Genomic DNA, 19,493 nt, shown 5'->3' with positions numbered 1-19,493 from the left:
TTTTTGTAGAGATAGGGTTTCACCATGTTGTCAAGGCTGGTCTCAAACTCCTGGACTCAAGAGATCTGCCCGCCTCAGCCTCCCAAAATGCTGAGATTACAGAGGTGAGCCACTGTGTCTGGCCTAAAAAAAAATTTTTTTTTGTCTTGCTATATTGCCCAGACTGGTCTCAAACTCCTGGCCTCAAGCAATCCTACATCCTCAGCCTCCCAAAGCACTGGGATTACAGGCATGAGCCACCATGCCTGGCCCAACAATGGATATTTTAAAGAAATGGTATGATTAATTCACAGGGTTAAGGCTGATCATCAATCACATCTGTACCCAACAATAATCTTTACTATACCCTTGTCTGTTTCCCAAATTTTTAAAATGTATCTTTATCAGATAAACTTTCCTCAGACACATGTTCAACTTTTCTTAGTGCATTACTAAATTAGCTCACTATCATTTTTAAAGAGGTAACTCAAGTACTAGGGAAGGGCTAATAAGCAAGCTCATAATTAGAATCAGCTGTTGCTGTTATTTAGCTTCACCTAATTTGGCATTTTATATTTCACTTGTGGTTGAATGATTCACTGAAAAATAACATTCATACAAAGAAAGTAATGTCTCAAAATCCAATATGGAGTAGAGATTTCTCAAGGACTGAAAGTAGTAATTATTAAAAATTCCTGATTCATAAGTAATAGCCTTAACATTTCTAATTTTTTAGTTCAGTAAAATTAAATAGATAATTCAGGAGAACTAAAATAATGGGAAATCTTGGGTATATAAGTTGAAAAGATAAGTTTTTGTAGCTCCAGTAACAGTTTTACAAAGTTAAATGTCTTAGGAATTGAGTTTGGGATGAATGTGCTCACCGCCATGGTGTCATGATGGTCATATGTACAGTCGTGAGTGCCTCTTACCTGATACAAAGGGCCATCCTGAGAGCAGACTTGCGAAGCTGAGCAGTTCAGACACCGAAACTGCGGAGGAGATGAACTCATCAGATAAGAGGCATCCACAACTGGACACATATTTAAAATTGATTATTTAAAATAGTTTAACGTCAAACACAAGAGTCAACATGATTAATGGTAAATAAACACTTTCCAAAAAAATGGTGGTTGTTTTTGAAAAAAAGATTTTAATAACTTAGTAACTGGTAAAATTTAGCTTGAAGTAATTTTAGCATCTAGATGAGTTTTGTTTAATATTCTGCAAATGCAAAAATGGTGGCCTCTCCTTTCCATATCCTTTACAAATACTATTTCCTGGGAAAATCTCACTTCTTGCATACACGAGGGACATCCTCTTTCTTCCATCCCTTCCTCTGATCACTGTCTCCTAGATCTCTTCTTCAACTTCCCCCGAAAGTAATATTGTTCAAGGAAATCAGAACTCTGGGAGGGACGTGGAACTCCGCTCAACCTGTCAGGCATCTATTTTCTGTTTTATAGTAGGTTCTTTATGTTGCTTTACATTGCTGATTATATTAGCATTAGATTATATATATATATATTAGATTATATATATATATAGCATTAGATCTATATTTTAGTCACATTTGTGGTCTTAATAGCTAAGGCCCAGAACTGGCATATATCAGCCATCAGATGTTTTATGAGTAAAGCAATGAGTGAACACACTTTAAAACTATTGAGTAGATTCATTTGTAAACCTACTATTTTAAAACAGTTTATTCACATTTAAAAAAATCATTCCCAAATCCTAATTCTTAAATACTATGCTAAACTCTTATTAAATGTAATTTTAATTGTAATTGGACTACAAAACATAAAATGTATACTTTAAAATTATGCATATATGAATTCAACATTGCATACTTTTCAAAATGGAAAAAATTAAATACATAAAAAATATAAGGCACAAATTAACCAGGATATTTCTAACATAGCAAAGTAGGTTTTTAAAAGATATACTTTGAAAGATTTAAATAAGCATTGATTAAAACAAATATATTTGTAGCCTTTTAAATAAAATTTAAGGAATTTTCTATTTTCCCGAAATACTTTAGTAATTTTTTTCTCTAGCAGTCAGTCCTTGATTTTAGGTACAGTGTGCATCAACATGCTGTAAGGCGGGCTCAGCTCAGCTCTCTTTTAGCAACCTTCTCCTTTCTCTCCAAAGAGTCCCCAAGCTCTGGTCCATCAGACTTTGCATAACATTGAAAATTCTAAACAGGGTCAACAAGAGTAAGCTGGAAAGTGGCAATTTCACTAAGTGATTCTTTTTTTTCTTTTTCTATTGATCTCTTTGGTATCGGTCAAGATGTATATACTTGCTTTTCTTACAATTGCCTACTAATGCAAATAAAGCAAAGGAAGACAAGCATGGTGTAGTAACTTTAGGTGCTGGACTGGCAGAGGTTGCTGGAAGAGATAAAACTAAATCAGGATGAGCTGGGAAAAGGGGGCTGTACTGAGAACTACCCAAGAAAAGGTGAGCAGGAAGAACGTGAGTACACGATGAAAGCTAAGGCTGGATAGAGATATTGACAATAAGCTCTCAGGGATGAAACTAAGTGAAGGAGGAGAGAATTATAATCATAATAAACGTTAATATGCATAAGCTATTAATAAAATAACATTTATCATGTCAGACACTCTGCTAAACACTTCAGTATATAATATTTCATTAATTCTTAGTTTTACTCAAATTTGAAAGAATCAAAAAACTGAGGCAAAACTAGGAAGCAGGACACAATTAGAAGAAAATAGCTGTAACACATAACAGCAAAAGATTCATATTCAGAACACATAAAGAGATCCTAGAAGTCATTAACAAAAAGACAAACATGATGAAAAAGAACCAAGGGAATGAATATGATAGGTAAGTTCACAGAAGAAATATAAAATAGATGATATGCAGTGTTGGGGAGGATGTCAGAAAATGGGCACTCTCATTCATTATTGGTATGATTATAAATTTCAAATAATATCCACTAAAACCTTTTCAGAGGACAATTTGTATCTATAAAAATTTAAAACATATATACTCTGCTGAAAATCTACTTCTAAGAATCTAGCCAATGGATATGCTTGCATATGTGTAGTAGGTACTGGAACACCTTGCTTGTAATGTCAAAAAATTTGAAAAAAATCTAAATGTCCATCAAAGGGGTGTGTTAATCAAATTATACTACAGCCACAAAAGGAGTTATTATTAATGTATTAAAAATTGTTTCAAAGTTTACTGATTCTGCACAAGACACATTATCAAATTTTAAATAAGTTGTAAAACAATACATATGATTCCATTTATGTTTCAAAAAATGTGATGACCCCTGGGTATGAATATTGTGAAGAAAGTCCAAGTATTAGATGGATGACAGATCAGATGATATGACATAAGTCCCTTCCAAACTGAGATCTGATTCTGTAATTCTGCATCCTCAATTTATAGATGTGGAAACTACAGGGAAAGTCAGTAGTCACAGATCACATCTCCTGAAACACTATTACTCAAAGGATGGTCCAAAGATCAGATGCATTAGCATCTCCTGGGAGTTTGCTGGAAATACAGTATCTTGAGTCTTATTCCCAGACCTACTGAGTCAGAATCTGTATTTTACCAAGATCCTGAGATGATCTGAATTTGCATTAAAGATCAAGAAGCATGTTTTTTTTTCCTTTTTTCTCCCACTAATAAGAAAAAGATTAATGCCAAGCTTGAGTATAGAAACTTGAGGTGGCAATACTGATATGAACTGAAAAAATTTTAAGAGCTAAGTCTGACCAGCTGTTTGTTTTGATTCCTAAAGATAAAAATCTTTCAAAAATGCATCACAATGGAGACAAGGGTCTAGAGAGGGCAGGGACCATAGAAAACAGGCTTAGCCTGAAGTGGAACTACCCCAAGACAAAGGAGAGCAGTGGCACAGAATATGTATGGTGCAGGTGAAATACTCCACTATACTTGAGAAATTGAGGCAAAATCAATTATCCTGAGATTCTTCCTAAGAGGCTAGAAGCAGAGCAAGATAAAGGGGTAATATGAATATGGAGTACCCTTGTCAGAGATGAAAGACTCCACGGGGCAGAGAGTGGTATCCAATATGAGGAGGAAAGAAAATGACAGATCTACTCACAATGTCTAAGAATAGATGAGGAGACATCCCATAGTGCCAAATAGAATAAAAAACCCGCAAAGATGCCAATTCCAGCCAAATCAATCTAGAAATATAACGCAATGCCAGTCGCAATCCTATTCTAAAGCTCATTTGGAAGAATAAATGGGTAAAACTAGTCAACACAATTTTCAAAAGAATAATTGGGGATTTTTCCCTAATAGGTACTAATACACATGATAAAGCAACCTAGAAGGCCCAACTATTTGCCTTATAAAACATGTTTAAACTTCATCCAAATTTATCCCAAAGAAAGTAGACAACTGGAGGGTTTTAGATAGGGGTGTTATGTGGCCAGATCTTTATAAAAGGTAGATGATGTGTAATGCTCGTACAGAGTAAGACCTGCTCACAAGAACAAAACAATGTCTAGGAACACACACACACACATATGCACACACACACATATACACACATACGCACAGACATGGTGACATCTCAAAACAATAAGGTTAAATATGGATTATTCAATATTCAATACATTGTATTTCTGATTTAAAAACAATTTGAAATAAATTAGAATCTTAACCTTGTGTTTTTGTATAAATAAATTAATCTTGGGTAGCTTAAAATGTTTAATACAAAAAAGCAATAGAAACAAGAAAAAGAACCACATAGTGGTCATTAGTTTAGGAAATAAGCTGACTCCAGCCCAAGGCAGAGCTAGTTAGCCAATAGGTAGACTAATAAGAGCTCTTCAGACATGCTGGCATCTTGCTGGCAGTGGATGATTAAATAAGAAGGGATGTGATCACAACAATATGCTATAGGAGCTTAATCAAGAAATGATTGTTTTAGTGATACTGCTGCATTCATCCATGTCACTCAACTGTCAGAATTCATCTATTAATATTATAATAATTTGTAATTGGAAGTTGAACAAAAATTGAAAATTTAACAGAAAAAAAGGAAGCTGAGATTCAGATAAATAAAAATTATCTGTAGGATATATTTTGCATAACCATTACCTTGTAAAAGATAACATTTTCATTCAATTTATTCTTTGAACAAGTATTGATTGAGTATATATGCTGGGCACTGCCCAAGGTGCTGGAGATTTAGCAGTGAACAAACAAAAATCCCTGTCCTCAGATTATATTTTACTTGGAGGACAAACAATAAACATAAATAAGAGGCATAATATGCTGGAGGTGGTATGAAATACTATGGAAAACAATAAGGCATGAAAAGGGAGTAAGAATGCCATCGGGAGAGGGGGTTGTAGTTTTAGAGGAGGTCAGAGGCCTCACTGAGAAGGTGAGGTAGAAGCAAAATTATTTAAGTGAAGGGGGTAAAGGAAACGAGGTAGGTGGATACCAGGGGAGGTGAGGGCAAGTGGGGTGTGGTTGAGAAAACAGGCCAGTGTGGCTGGAGTGCTGTGAGGCCAGGGAGACAGAATAAACGAGGAGACAGAGTATCTGGGGAAGACTGTATGGGGGCCACATATGTAGGTCTCTAGAAAGATTCTGAATTTTACCTAAATTAAACATTATTGGAGGAATCAGAGAACGGAGTGGGCATGTTCTAACCTGTCTTAAGAGGATCACGCTGGCTGCTGTGTGAGGTGAAGATAGAGGTGGGACAAGGGTGGTGGCACAGAGCCTTGCTAGGAGAATGGCGATGGTGGGTTGGACTAGTAGTGAAGTGGATGTAGTGAGACATAGCTGGATTCTGAATGTATATTTTGATGGTGAAGGTTACAGAATTTGCTAAGAAAGGATGGATGAAAGAAAAAGGCAGCAATCAGTGCTGACATCAGGGATTCTGGTCTGAGCAACTGGAAAAATGGAGCTACCAATCTTAGAACTATTGAGGTTGTGATGACTGAGGGTGAAACAGGTTTGGAGAAGGAAAGCAACTAAAAAACAGGTTTGTCACACCAAGAAATGAAATGGGCTAATATATTACTTTACTGTTGCACTAAATGTAAAAGGTAGTAATTTTTCTGTTTATTGGTTTAGTTTCCACCTGAATGATGAACCATAGCTACTGAACCACTTTTTGAACTTTTATTAAAATATGCCTTAAACAACCAAAAAATTTAAACTATTCACAAATATGTAATCAGAAATGTAATTACAGTAAGGACTGATTTAAATCATAGTCTCTTACTAAAAATGTCTATAAATTAGCTCTTTCATACTTTGACATTAAAATAATGGCAGCTGGGGCAACTTTGGGAGGAGTTCTTGTAAAGAACAAGTGAGCCACTTGTAGAGGTCGTGCAGTGGATGACCACTTACATCTCTTTAACCTTAAGGCAAGTCTATTCATCACGATGATTTCAGTCACTAAAACACACTGCAATGCCTGCTAAACTATCAAAGAAAGCTGAAGTTACATTCAACACAATATTATGTGTAATATCATAATATCCATTCCTCAACAGTATTGGGTAAGAAAGAATTTACTACCTGTGCAATCTGTACCTGGTACCTGGAACATTTTGGTTGTAAGGATTAACTGAGGGTGATTGATGTATGTACAATCATTTAAAACATTATAAAATGTTACAGAAAGGCAGGTTGTTAATTTACCAAATACAAAGGTAGTTAGATCTTTAAAAATATGAGCCACAAACATGTATGATGAGTTCTTCAAGGCCACACACTATTTGGTGGCTGGTGTTAGAATGTAATTTTTTCCTCCTGCTGCTAGCGAAAGCGTTCAGTCTCACAAAGAAGGCTTTAAGCAGGGCTTTTACTACATCTCAAGCAGGAAAAAAACTTCTGATTTACAAATGTAGGTGCTTCATTTATTATTATATGATATCAAGACATTTCTTCTGCAAAAGAGCCAAATATCTTACCCATAAGACAATGAGTTTTTGAGGCTTGTTTTATAATAATTCCACAAATGTTTACATTCAATATAAATATGTTTTGGAAATATGGTAACATGGCAACCCTCATTATATCTGGATTCTTATTTCTTATTCTTGTGTGAGGTCAAATTTCTTAATTTTGTGTTTTTTTATGATTTACATTTTCATGAGAAAATATAATAAATCTAGTTTACAGAATAAATTACACAGAGTATGGCATATTGTATCATAAACACAGAATCTTAATGTCCAAAAGATAATCTTAGATGTTATCTACTCCAACCTTATAGCCAATCTTAATTCATATTTATTTATGCACTCAGATTATGAAGATAATTTCTGATAGCATTACTGCTATATTCCTTAATGTCATATATGAGTCCTACAATCTCTAGTACCTCAAATTTGCCTAATATCCCATGCTTGAACCTAAGTTATAGTTACTACTATAGAACTTAGTAGAACCTAAGTTACTACTGTATTCCTTAGTCTCATATCTCAGTCTCATATATTAGTCCTACAGAATTAACCAGAATCAAAGACATAGTTCAAAATACAAAATTCACCTTTTGGGTTTTTTGGGTTTTCTTTGGTTTTCTCCTTTGAATCATTTCTCCCATATGCTTAGGGCCTAAGGCACAATAATCTAATTCTGGCATCAGAAAGCACTGCAAACTCACTTACCCTTAAGTCCGAGTTTATATTTTCAACGAAAAGGAGGTAGCTGAAAGAAGATTATTTAGATTCTACCCTATGTGTCCCCTCTACCACAACCAAAAACAAACACCCTTATCAACCATTAATCATATTAGGGGAGAACTTAAGTTTCCCCCACTCCCATTCCATATACATAAATGTTCCAACAACTTATTGGGTTTAAACAATATGTCATTTTCTCTGTCTTGGTTAGTAGAGTCCTGAACATATTTAGATAGGGTTTTAATCTCACTTTAAATCTAATACAATCACATTTACCACAGACCTTGATTTTATACATAGGACCAATTATCAGAGTGCTAGGAGAAACAGTAGCAAGAAAAACCAGTTTCTTCTCCTTCCCAAGCTAGTTTGTCTTTTTTAGTTTCTAATATTGTTAAATTTGAGTAACATAATGGTATATAACTAAATAAACACATAGGTAAATATAAAAGCAATTTACGTTTTCGCCTCTTAGTCGCCATCTTGTCATGTAGATGAATTCCATAGTATGATCCTTCCCCATAATTTCACCATTGCACAGCACATCCAACTTTAAAAAGAATCATTATAGATCTATTAACATAATGTTGAATTCAAAAGTATTTTGCATATTTTTTGAAATTTCAAAAAATATTCAAAGAGTTGGAACAAAAGTATTATCCATTATTTTAAATAGGAGGCATTTATTCTCCTAAAGCACTAACAATTTGGATATGTTACTCATATACTGTTACTATGCTGTATACTATATACAAGATACTGTTTATCTTGTCACATATACCTGTATCTCAAGTTCATACACATAATTTACAAATGCAATGTAACCTTTCTTAGTCCAAATCTCTGTCATGTCTCTTAGAGGTTTAAGGCATAGTTCTGTGACTGCCCCTTTCTGAACAAGAACCTGCAGAAACCTCACAGTTCCTCTCAGCTCCTTTGGCTTCTCAATTCCTCTCTCAGAATTCTTTCACCTTCCTGAGATTTGAAGGGGTTACTATCTTCTTATTAGTTTGGGGTTGAAGAGGGAAATTAATGAATGTGGATACAGTGATTTATGGGGCCTTAAAGGTATATGAGAATTTTCAGTAATTACCAATAGCTAATTTGATACAAAAGTTACGACTATGCCACAGGTCTGTGTCTCTTAGGGCTGTCTGGCTTCTCTGGTTTGCCTGGTCGGTGATTTGCACAATACTTACAGGATCCTCTTCCCACTTTGCACAAAGCTTCAAAAAAGCGTACTTATCAGCGTTAAGTTTTGCTCCAAGTTGCAAGAACCGAACAACCCCTAAATCTTTAAGAAGGCTACAGGAACGGTGGCTATAATTCACTAATTCAAGAAAGCATAATTAAGCAAATGTTTATCATCGATCCCTATAAATAATATAACATTTTAGTTCTCCAGCTATTAAAAACAAACTGGAAAGATTTCATTTGAAGTGTGGGAGGGGAAGAAGAATGAGTTTTAAATAATTCTGCATCTGGCTAGACAGAGACTACAGTTTTGAACTTTAAGATGAGTATAGTTTCAGTTAATTGTATTAGACATGTGAAGCAAAATTATTGATTTTTTGATGATTTATGATGACTTATATGGACCTCAAAATGTTTTTCAGGCATCATTTTATTAACTTTTGAAAGAATAAAGGAGATAATTTCATTTTTCTTTATCTTTTTTGTAAATTAATTCATAAGCAAAGTAAAGGGTCTCACTTAGGATGCATTTTGCTAATCAGGTATACTGCATCTGTTAATGTCGTTTAACAACTAAACTATCTTGCCCCAGTTAGCAATGCTGTTACAAAAGCTTCAGCTGTCAGGTATTTCATTAAATAATCCCCCTGCATGCTAGGCAGCAAAATAAGGGGGGAACAGAAAAAGATTCCCAAAAGTCACAGGAAAAGTCCTTTGCATTGGGATACATAAGGAGGTGTCAGCGTACTGAATCTCTCCCCCTTCCATCTTTGTTTATAGCAAAATATATACATGCCAGAAGTAAGACTCTCTTAGTAATAACAGCTTTCTAAAAATTAGAAAATGCTAACTCAATGAATCAGCCTTAAAAGGAAATAAAACCGTACATGGTATTTTGCGTGAAGAAAATAAAGTGCAAACCAAATCATAAAAACAATTTATTATCTATTTTTCACTGTAGTTGTATCCATACATTGTTACTATCATTTATTTTTACCAAGTACATTGGGCTTTATAGTTAACTTCCATAATTTTTTCCTAATACAAACGTTGATGTCTCTAGAATTTTAAAAAATATTTGTAGAACCATACCATAATAACAATTTTCAACCCATAGACTAGTCATCTGAGAGAAATTTTCAAATAAGCTCAGGATCAGCGGCTTCCTCAAAACATGGACATAATACCTATCAATGTCTATCACATTTTATTTCTCCTGTGACGACTCTTCATGATATTCATATTACTGCAGATAAGCCAGAAAAACTATGCTGCCTTTTCTTTGATGTCTTTGTTTATATAGGAAACTAGTCCTGGTCTTTAATTTTCTTTTCTTTTCTTTTTTTGAGATGGAGTCTCACTCTGTCGCCCAGGCTGGAGTGCAGTGGCGTGATCTCGGGTCACTGCAACCTCCGCCTCCCAGGTTCACGTAAGTGATTCTTGCCTTGTCCTCCTGAGTAGCTGAGATTACAGGCACCCGCCACCACACCCAGCTAATTTTTATATTTTTAGAACACACAGGGTTTTACCATGTTGGCCAGGTTGGTCTCAAACTCCTGACCTTGAGTGACCCCACTAGTCTCAGCCTCCCCAAGTGCTGGGATTACAGGCACAAGCCACCACGCCTGGCCTAGTCTTTAATTTTCTAGATGCTACTATCAGAACTCGAAAGGGAAGAAGGGGAAATTAATGAGTTGTAAGATTATCATTTAGGCAGGTGAGAGATGATATTTCCTTACTATGTTTTAGTCATAACTCTAGGATTAAAAACATTCTCTAAACATGGAACACATGAAAAGCTATGCTGTGATCAATATTAGGGCAGTTTACCTCTTCTGTAAATAAACTGGTAAATTACATTTATGCAGCTATAATATGTTGGTTATATCTACTGCTAAACAAAACCACTTCTGCATTTCACGGAAATGTGATTACTTATGAAATTCCTTGTGATAAAAAGACAATGTTTTACATTCTGAAGAAGTCTATAAAGAATTGGTAATAATGGATCTCAAAGATCTCAGGTAAAAAATGACATGCCCTAAGGCATGAATACATTTAGCTGGTATATTTATTTTGGGAGTACTTAATGTTAAGTTCTTTAAATATCTCCTCTAATTATAAAACACTAAATGTATTAGTATCATAGTTTATTCAGGATATGTTCAATTAGAGTATACATATCACCTAAGTAGATTAATACATTCTGAAAATTAAATTTTTAACACAAAAATAATCAAAGTTTCCACAAAAATTAATTTGAATATATTCTCAGTTTTCACTTTTGTTAGAATTTTACTTCAAATCAGAATTATCAAAATGATCAAGCTTAGATATTATTTAACTTACCTCATAAGAACTTGGAAGTTTTAGTTTTAAACTTAGAAATTTTTTAATAGTTCCCACAGTTACACGTGTAGAACATCGAATGAATTTCTTCATTAAACCCTAAAGGAAATAAAGATTACCAGTTAAAATGTTCTATCTTGCTTCTGGTGAAACCATAGCTACCAGTTTCACTATCATTTTGAGTATTTTTAAAATGTATTGTGAAGACATTTCAATTTATAGCTTTTTAGTATTTGCGAGTAAAAATATTCCTAATTATTGGATACTTACATGACATTCTTCAAGAATATATTATCATGTGTACTAGGAAAATCCTGGCAAATAGGCAATCTGCTTACCTCTAGACATTTTAGTAAAGAAAACATGAGCTTAAATTAAAAAGAAAAAAAGGTCACAAAAAGCATAAAAATATATATATTTTTTATTATTTAAGCTTTTATTATTATTATTATTATGCTTTAAGTTTTAGGGTACATGTGCACAATGTGCAGGTTTGTTACATATGTATACATGTGACATGTTGGTGTGCCGCACCCATTAACCCGTCATTTAGCATTAGGTATATCTCCTAATGCTATCCCTCCCCCCTCCCCCCACCCCACAACAGTCCCCAAAGTGCGATGTTCCCCTTCCTGTGTCCATGTGTTTTCACTGTTCAATTCCTACCTATGAGTGAGAACATGCGGTGTTTGGTTTTTTGTCCTTGTGATAGTTTGCTGAGAATGATGGTTTCCAGCTTCATCCATGTCCCTACAAAGGACATGAACTCATCATTTTTTATGGCTGCATAGTATTCCATGGTGTATATGTGCCACATTTTCTTAATCCAGTCTATCGTTGTTGGACATTTGGGTTGGTTCCAAGTCTTTGCTATTGTGAATAGTGCCACATTAAACATATGTGTGCATGTGTCTTTATAGCAGCATGATTTATAATCCTTTGGGTATATACCCAGTAATGGGATGGCTGGGTCAAATGGTATTTCTAGTTCTAGATCCTTGAGGAATCGCCACACTGTCTTCCACAATGGTTGAACTAGTTTACAGTCCCACCAACAGTGTAAAAGTGTTCCTATTTCTCCACATCCTCTCCAGCACCTGTTGTTTCCTGACTTTTTAATGATGGCCATTCTAACTGGTGTGAGATGGTATCTCATTGTGGCTTGATTTGCATTTCTCTGATGGCCAGTGATGATGAGCATTTTTTCACGTGTCTGTTGGCTGCATATATGTCTTCTTTTGAGAAGTGTCTGTTCATACCCTTTGCCCACTTTTTGATGGGGTTGTTTTTTTCTTGTAAATTTGTTGGAGTTCATTGCAGATTCTGGATATTAGCCCTTTGTCAGATGAGTAGGTTGCAAAAATTTTCTCCCATTCTGTAGGTTGCCTGTTCACTCTGATGGTAGTTTCTTTTGCTGTGCAGAAGCTCTTTAGTTTAATTAGATCCCATTTGTCAATTTTGGCTTTTGTTGCCACTGCTTTTGGTGTTTTAGACATGAAGTCCTTGCCCATGCCTATGTCCTGAATGGTATTGCCTAGGTTTTCTTCTAGGGTTTTTATGGTTTTAGGTCTAACATGTAAGTCTTTAATCCATCTTGAATTAATTTTTGTATAAGGTGTAAGGAAGGGATCCAGTTTCAGCTTTCTACCTACGGCTAGCCAGTTTTCCCAGCACCATTTATTAAATAGGGAATCCTTTCTCCATTTCTTGTTTTTGTCAGGTTTGTCAAAGATCAGATAGTTGTAGATATGCGGCATTATTTCTGAGGGTTCTGTTCTGTTCCATTGGTCTATATCCCTGTTTTGGTACCAGTACCATGCTGTTTTGGTTACTGTAGCCTTGTAGAATAGTTTGAAGTCAGGTAGCGTGATGCCTCCAGCTTTGTTCTTTTGGCTTAGGATTGACTTGGCAATGTGGGCTCTTTTTTGGTTCCATATGAACTTTAGTTTTTTCCAATTCTGTGAAGATTATAAAGTATAAATTCTGAAACATGAGGGACATTTTCTAAAACATGGTATCACAGCTTTTAAATAATTTTAGAAAGAGCAGTGATGTCAAATGGGACTCTGAGGAGCCATAGGGTTCAACAGAGAGAGGCTGGTTAGGCCACAGCATGCCTCAGAAATTAGAAGTTGCATAGTGTGGACCTTGTGTTGGGGAGAATAGTGTCTGATAGGCTGTGCCAGTACTTTACTGGAAAAACAAACTTCTCTGTGCCCGATGTGTCTCATTTGTAAAATGTGCAGAGCAGTACTAATTCACTCTTTAAGCTTGACTATCACTAAAATATAAGAACCAATCCAGAAGGGACACCCAAGCTGAAAATGAAGTAAAATGAGGTTGCAGACATAATAAACATGAACCAATATGTGAAACAAAATTACATTCCACAACCTCAAAAGTTATCAGAATACTAAAACACACAAAACAACAATAGAATCTTTTAAAGATATTACTCCTATTTGTATGTATAGGAAATGAGGTCAGCATCACTAAGTCACAACTGTTCAGTCAATGTTTATTTCCTAGCAAATGTTTTCCTAGCAAAACATATTTCCTGGCAAAGACCAACAGAAATAAATTAACAAATAACAACCTGGTCACAATACAGATGATAAAATATCCATTAAAAGAAAACAGAAGTTAAAAGTTACATCTAAATCAACACATATTCTACCCATTTCAAATGTGAAGATGGATATTCTAGACAGCATGAAAACAAAGGGATAAATGTACAAGTCTATCTTCTCTGTTATCTGTTCACCTTCTCAACTATCCCAAGGTTTCCTGTCAATTTTCTTCTTGCCCCAAACAGCTTACAAAGAATCATTAGCACATTTTTACAAGCCCCAGTTAAGTCAGAGAAGAATATAAGGGTGTAGGTTGATCATCCCCAGTCTGAAATCTGAAATGTCCCAAAATCTGAAACTGAGGGCTGAAATGAATGACAGTCATTTCAGATTTGGGAGGTTCAACTGTAAGTATATACAATGCCAATATTCCAAAACCCAAAAAACTTCTGGTCCCAACCATTTTGGATAAGGGATACTCAACCTGTACTGGAAGACTCTTAATTTGTGTATTTTTCATCTGTCAAGAAATCAGGAAGAATCTCCAGAAATGATGTTGGTATCACTACTTACAATCTTTCACAGATTAATTATAGTTTTTATACTATTCGCAAAGTTGTACAACCATTACTATGATATAATTCCAAAACATTTTCATCATCCTCAAAAGTAACCCAAATCTATTCACGGTCACTCCGCAACCTTCCCTCCTCCCATCCCCTGACAACCCTAATCTACTTTGTCTTTATCCTTGTCTGGACATTTCGTATAAATGGAATCACATAATATGTGACCTTTTGTGTCTGGCTTCTTGCACTTAGCATAAAGTTTTCAAGATTCATCTATTTTGTAGCATGTATCAGTACTTCATTGCAGTTTATGACTGAATAGTATCACATTTCCTTTCATTCTGCTTTTCCATTCATCAGCTGATAGACATTTGGGTTGTTTTCACTTTCTGGCTATTACGAATAATGCTATTATGAATATACATATACAAGATTTTGTGTGAACATGTTTTCAATTCTTTTATACAGTAGTCCCTCCTTATCTGCAGTTTCATTTTCCTTGATTTCAGTTACCCAGTCAATATATCACTGTCCAAAAATACAAAATGGAAAATTCTAGAAATAAACAATTCATAAGTTTTAAGCTGCATACAATTCTGTGTAGCATGTTAAAATCTTGCACCATCCTACTCCGTCCTGCCCAGGTTGTGAATCCTCCCTTTGTCCAGCATATTCATGCTGTATAGGCCACCTGTCCATTAGTGACTTAGCTATCTCAGTTATCAAATTAAAAAAACCAGTATATACAGGATTATTTGGTACTATCTGTGGTTGCAACATCCCCTGGGGGTCTTGGAACATATGCTCCACAGATAAGGGGGGGACTACTGGATATGACCACATACTTAGAAGTGGAATTACCACGTCAACTCTTTGAGGAACTGCTAAAGTGTTTTCCACAGTACCTGCACTTTCACCTTCCCACTAGCAACGTATAAGGTTTCAAATTGTCCACATTCTCTAACATTTATTATTGTCCTTAAAAAAAATTTCTGGCCATCCTAGTAGGTATAAAATGATATCTCATTGTGGTTTTGATTTGCAGAGCCCCAGTGACTAGTGATATTTAGCAACTTTTCCTGTGCTTATTGGTCATTTTTATAACTTCTTTAGAGGAATGTTTATTCAAGCCTTTCGCCTTTTTCCAAATTGGGCCATCTTTTTATTGTTGATTTATAAGAGTTCTTCATATACCTGTACATTAAAGGCTTATCAGACATGATTTGCAAATATTTTTCCCGTTCTGTAACTTTTTTCACTTTAAGTGTCCTTTGATACACAAGAGTTTTACATTTTAATGAAGTTTTACATTTACAATTTATCTATTTCTTTTCTTTTGTTGCTTGTGCTTTTGGTGTCATTTCTAAGAATCCACTGCCAAATCCAAGGTCATGGGAATATCTTAATTTCTCCTTCCTTTTGGAAGGCTATAGATTTTTGATGAATATAGACTTAACTAGTTGACAGTTTTCTTTCTTTGAGCACTCTGCATATATTATCCTATTGCCTTCTATCCTCCACAGCTTTTGGTGAGAAATCAGCCACTAACCCTACTGGGGGTCCTTTGTGCATGAGTCACTTTTATATTGTTGCTTTCAAGATTCTCTCTTTGTCTTTGAATAGTTTGATTATGATGTGCCTAGGTATGAATTTCTTTGAATTTATCATACCTGAAGATTGTTAAGCTTCTCAAATATTTAATATTCTTCATCAAATTTAGTTGGTTTTTAGGGGCCATTATTTCTTCAAATATACTTTCTGTCCTTTTTTCTCCATTTCCTCTCCTTCTGGAACTTCCATTATGAGTATGCTGGTAAGCTTGATGGTGTCTACAGGTCTCTGAGGACCTGTTCATTCTATTCTGAGGACCTGTTTCTTCATTCTATTTTTCTGTTTCTCAGACTGAATAATCTCAATTCATTTAACTTCAATTTTACAGGTTATTTTTCTTTGGCTCAAGTCTGCTGTTGAGCCTCACCAGTAAAATTTTCATTTCTGTTGCTATACTTTTCAACTCCAGAATATTAAAAGACATTTAATATTCTGTATTTGGTGAGATCATTTTTGTATTTTCATATAGTGCCCAGACCATGGTTTTAGTTCTTTGTACATATTTAAATAGATAATTTCAAATCTATGCCTAATAAGTACAATGTCTGGGCTTCCTCAGCGACAGTTTCTATTGACTGCTTCTTTTCCTCTGTATGGGTCAAACAATCAGCTCTCTGTAACTGCAGTCCTGCATTTGAGAATTCAAGCAATCACAGATCAAAAATATTTTTAAAAACAATAAAAATAACAATAATAAAAATAATATAGTATTAACAACTATTTACATAGCATTTGCATTGTATTAGGTATTACAAGTAATCTAGAGATGATTTAAAGTATATAGCAGGTTGTGCATACGTTACGTGCAAATACTACACCATTTTATATAAGGGACATGGGATCCACAGATTTTGTTATCCATGAAGGGTCCTGGAATTAATCCCCAACATATACTGAGGGACCACTGTATTTGTTAGTATCTCTCATATTTTGTTGTTGTTGTTGTTGAAACTAGACATTTTAAATAATATAATGTTGCAATACTGGAAATCAGATTCCTGCCTGCTCTTCAGTCCTAAACTAATTCCATAAAGTCTGTATTCTTTACCATATGTAGTGATGAAAGTTTCTGCCTAGAGGTCAGTTAATAATGGAACAGAGATTTCTTTACACATCTGGAGCCATTAAGTTGCTCAGTCTTTCCCAAGAATCTGGGTATGTGTTTGGGGGCATACCACCAATATTCAACTAAGGTGTTGACAACTCTGCCTTGGTCTTCACTTCCTACTCGTGCAGACCACCTCAAGGTGAGGCAGAGGTGAGGGCTTAGGGCCTTCTCAGGTCCTTCCCGAACATGCATACAACTCTACATATGCCCGTGGCCCTCTAGATTTCAAGGAATATGTCACAGCCTTTTGAAGCTCCTAGGGACATCTCACTCTCCAGCTTTTCCATTTAAGCTTTTTGGTTAGTCTCTTGTTTGCTCCAAATGTTATCTATACCTCAGGCAGTTGTAAAGTTGAAACATTTGCCTGTAATTGTTTTTGACAAATGCCCCTTTCCCCCACCCACAGAGAAGGCTTTTTCCATGGGGGCAAGCTCCAAGTCAAGTCGAATACTGACAATCTTGTAAGTGGGGTCTCCGAGGAAACAACCAGACAAGTCAAATAATGACCATTCTTTGGCAATGAGGCTTTGAAAGAGCTCTACCTCTGTTCTTTCCCTTTGGTCCCTGAGAGGCTGCAATGGGAAAGCAGGCTGTTATTTTCAAGGCTACTGCAGAATTTGAGCAGGGGCTGGAACTAAAGCAAGTTAAAATGCCACAAAGCTCACCCTTTATACTGACAGTTAGTCATCTTCTTGATAAAATGCTCTATATGCATCTATAAGCCTTTGTTTAATATCAGATCTCTGAAAAAGCTGACACTGAACATTTTTGCCAGTATTTTTATATTTTTATGGAAAAGTGAATTTTCAGAGATACTTACTCTACTCTTTTTATTGACATCCCACTCTTGACTTTGACTTCTGTATTATAAAAGCAGTAGATATTCTGTATAAACTATACATGCAACTACTGCCCCACCACATTTGTGAATCACATCCTACTGCAGAGGAATGAGATGGCTGAGAAGGCTATAAAGCAATACAGACATTGTGTCTCTGCCACTAAGGGATTTACAGTCTAGTATCAAGGACAACACACATATAAAAAAAAGATAGTATCAGTGCCTAGAACTCTTAGGCGCATCCTTAATAGATAACAAACTAATCCCTAATTGACAGATAAATATAAGTACTACAGAATTTCAGAAAAGGGATTCACTAGGTTGGGAAAAGCGTCACAAAAAATAAAAATCTCTGGGTCTTGACAGAAGCATAGGATGGTGGAAGAGGAAAGAACACGCCAAAAAGGAAGGGTTGTTCAAAGTTTTAGAGGTCTTAAATATTCGTAACACAAGCTTTTATAAAATCTAGATACAGATCTTTTGTCAGATATACGGTTTCCAACACACACACACACACACACACACACACACACACACACACACACACGAGGTGGAGGGGAAGAGACAGAGAGAGAGAACGAACACATACATAAAGGAATAATCACTTGTTTTGAAAGGACGATTTACTAATGGGTTTAATGGGAGATAAACTTATTAAAAGAGGTGCTTGTTAGTGAAGGGCCTTGAATACTAATGTAAGGAGTTATGACTTAATTGTAGAGGCCAAAAGGTGGCAAACTTTTGGCCTGTACAATGGCCATGTCCTCAGGCCAAATCTGGCTGGCCATCAATTTCTGTAAGTAATGTTTTATTGAAACACAACCATGCCCATTCATTTACTATTGTCTGTGCTGCTTTAGTGCTATAATGAATAAGTTGAGTAAATTGCAACAGAGACCATATGGCCTACAGAGCCTAAAATACTTACCATCTGACCCTGAGATTGGTCATGGCCCTCACTCTGGGCCTTACACACACTCAGGCAAGTGGCCCTAGCCCTGGATAACAAAAGAAAAATTAAGGGTACAGAAAACACTTAATAACTACTTAAAAAATGTAGATATAAGGGTGAGCAGCACTAAACTGGGGGAATTTTGCAGGACTTAGTGACTGGTTGAAAGAAAAGAGTAACAGGTCAAAGATGACGCGAAGCTTTTGAACTTATTTGATTGGCTGAAAGACAGCAGTCATAACTAAAACTGCATGTTTGGACCAAAGTTAGATGAAAGTATAATGAATTAGACAACTTAGACAAGTCAAGTTTCCGGTGTTAGTGAAACTCTCAACTGGTCTATTTAAAAATAGAGACATAACACTTCAGCTTGGGAAAAAAAGCAGGGCTGGAAATGAGGACTTAAAAGTCCTTTGCATAAAGAAGAGCACAACAGACACGAGGCCCTACTTGAAGGTGGAATGGTAGGGGGAGAGACAGGATTGAAAAACTACCTATTGACTATTATGCTTATTACCTGGGTGACAAAATAACCTTATGCCAAACCTGTGACACACAATTTACTTATGTAAGAAACCTGCACATGTACTCCTGAACCTAAAAGTTAAAAAATCCTTTGCGTAGTTGAAGCCACACAGAAA

The 19,493-nt window shown here is 35.5% G+C and overlaps 1 protein-coding gene across 10 annotated transcripts in view; it reads right to left on the bottom strand.

Moving 5' to 3' along the window:
• The window catches only part of PCGF5 (polycomb group ring finger 5), a 121,632-nt gene that overhangs the window by 11,632 nt on the left and 90,507 nt on the right, over positions 1–19,493 (bottom strand). For 6 of the 10 annotated variants that reach the window (XM_034931078.3, XM_063607808.1, XM_063607806.1 and 3 more), the window contains 3 exons: positions 11,202–11,300; positions 8,119–8,208; positions 912–971 (listed from right to left, as the gene is read on the bottom strand). In XM_034931078.3, the coding sequence (XP_034786969.1) occupies positions 912–971; positions 8,119–8,208; positions 11,202–11,300 (249 nt within the window). The remainder of the gene's footprint in view (positions 1–911; positions 972–8,118; positions 8,209–11,201; positions 11,301–19,493) is intronic. The other 4 variants (XM_055093127.2, XM_063607809.1, XM_008950682.5 and 1 more) reach the window with 1 other exon arrangement.

The sequence above is a fragment of the Pan paniscus genome, chromosome 8 (assembly GCF_029289425.2).
Source record: "Pan paniscus chromosome 8, NHGRI_mPanPan1-v2.0_pri, whole genome shotgun sequence".
Lineage (NCBI taxonomy): Eukaryota > Metazoa > Chordata > Mammalia > Primates > Hominidae > Pan > Pan paniscus.
Note: the sequence above shows the minus strand (reverse complement) of the source record. Positions and strands in the feature narration are given on the sequence as shown.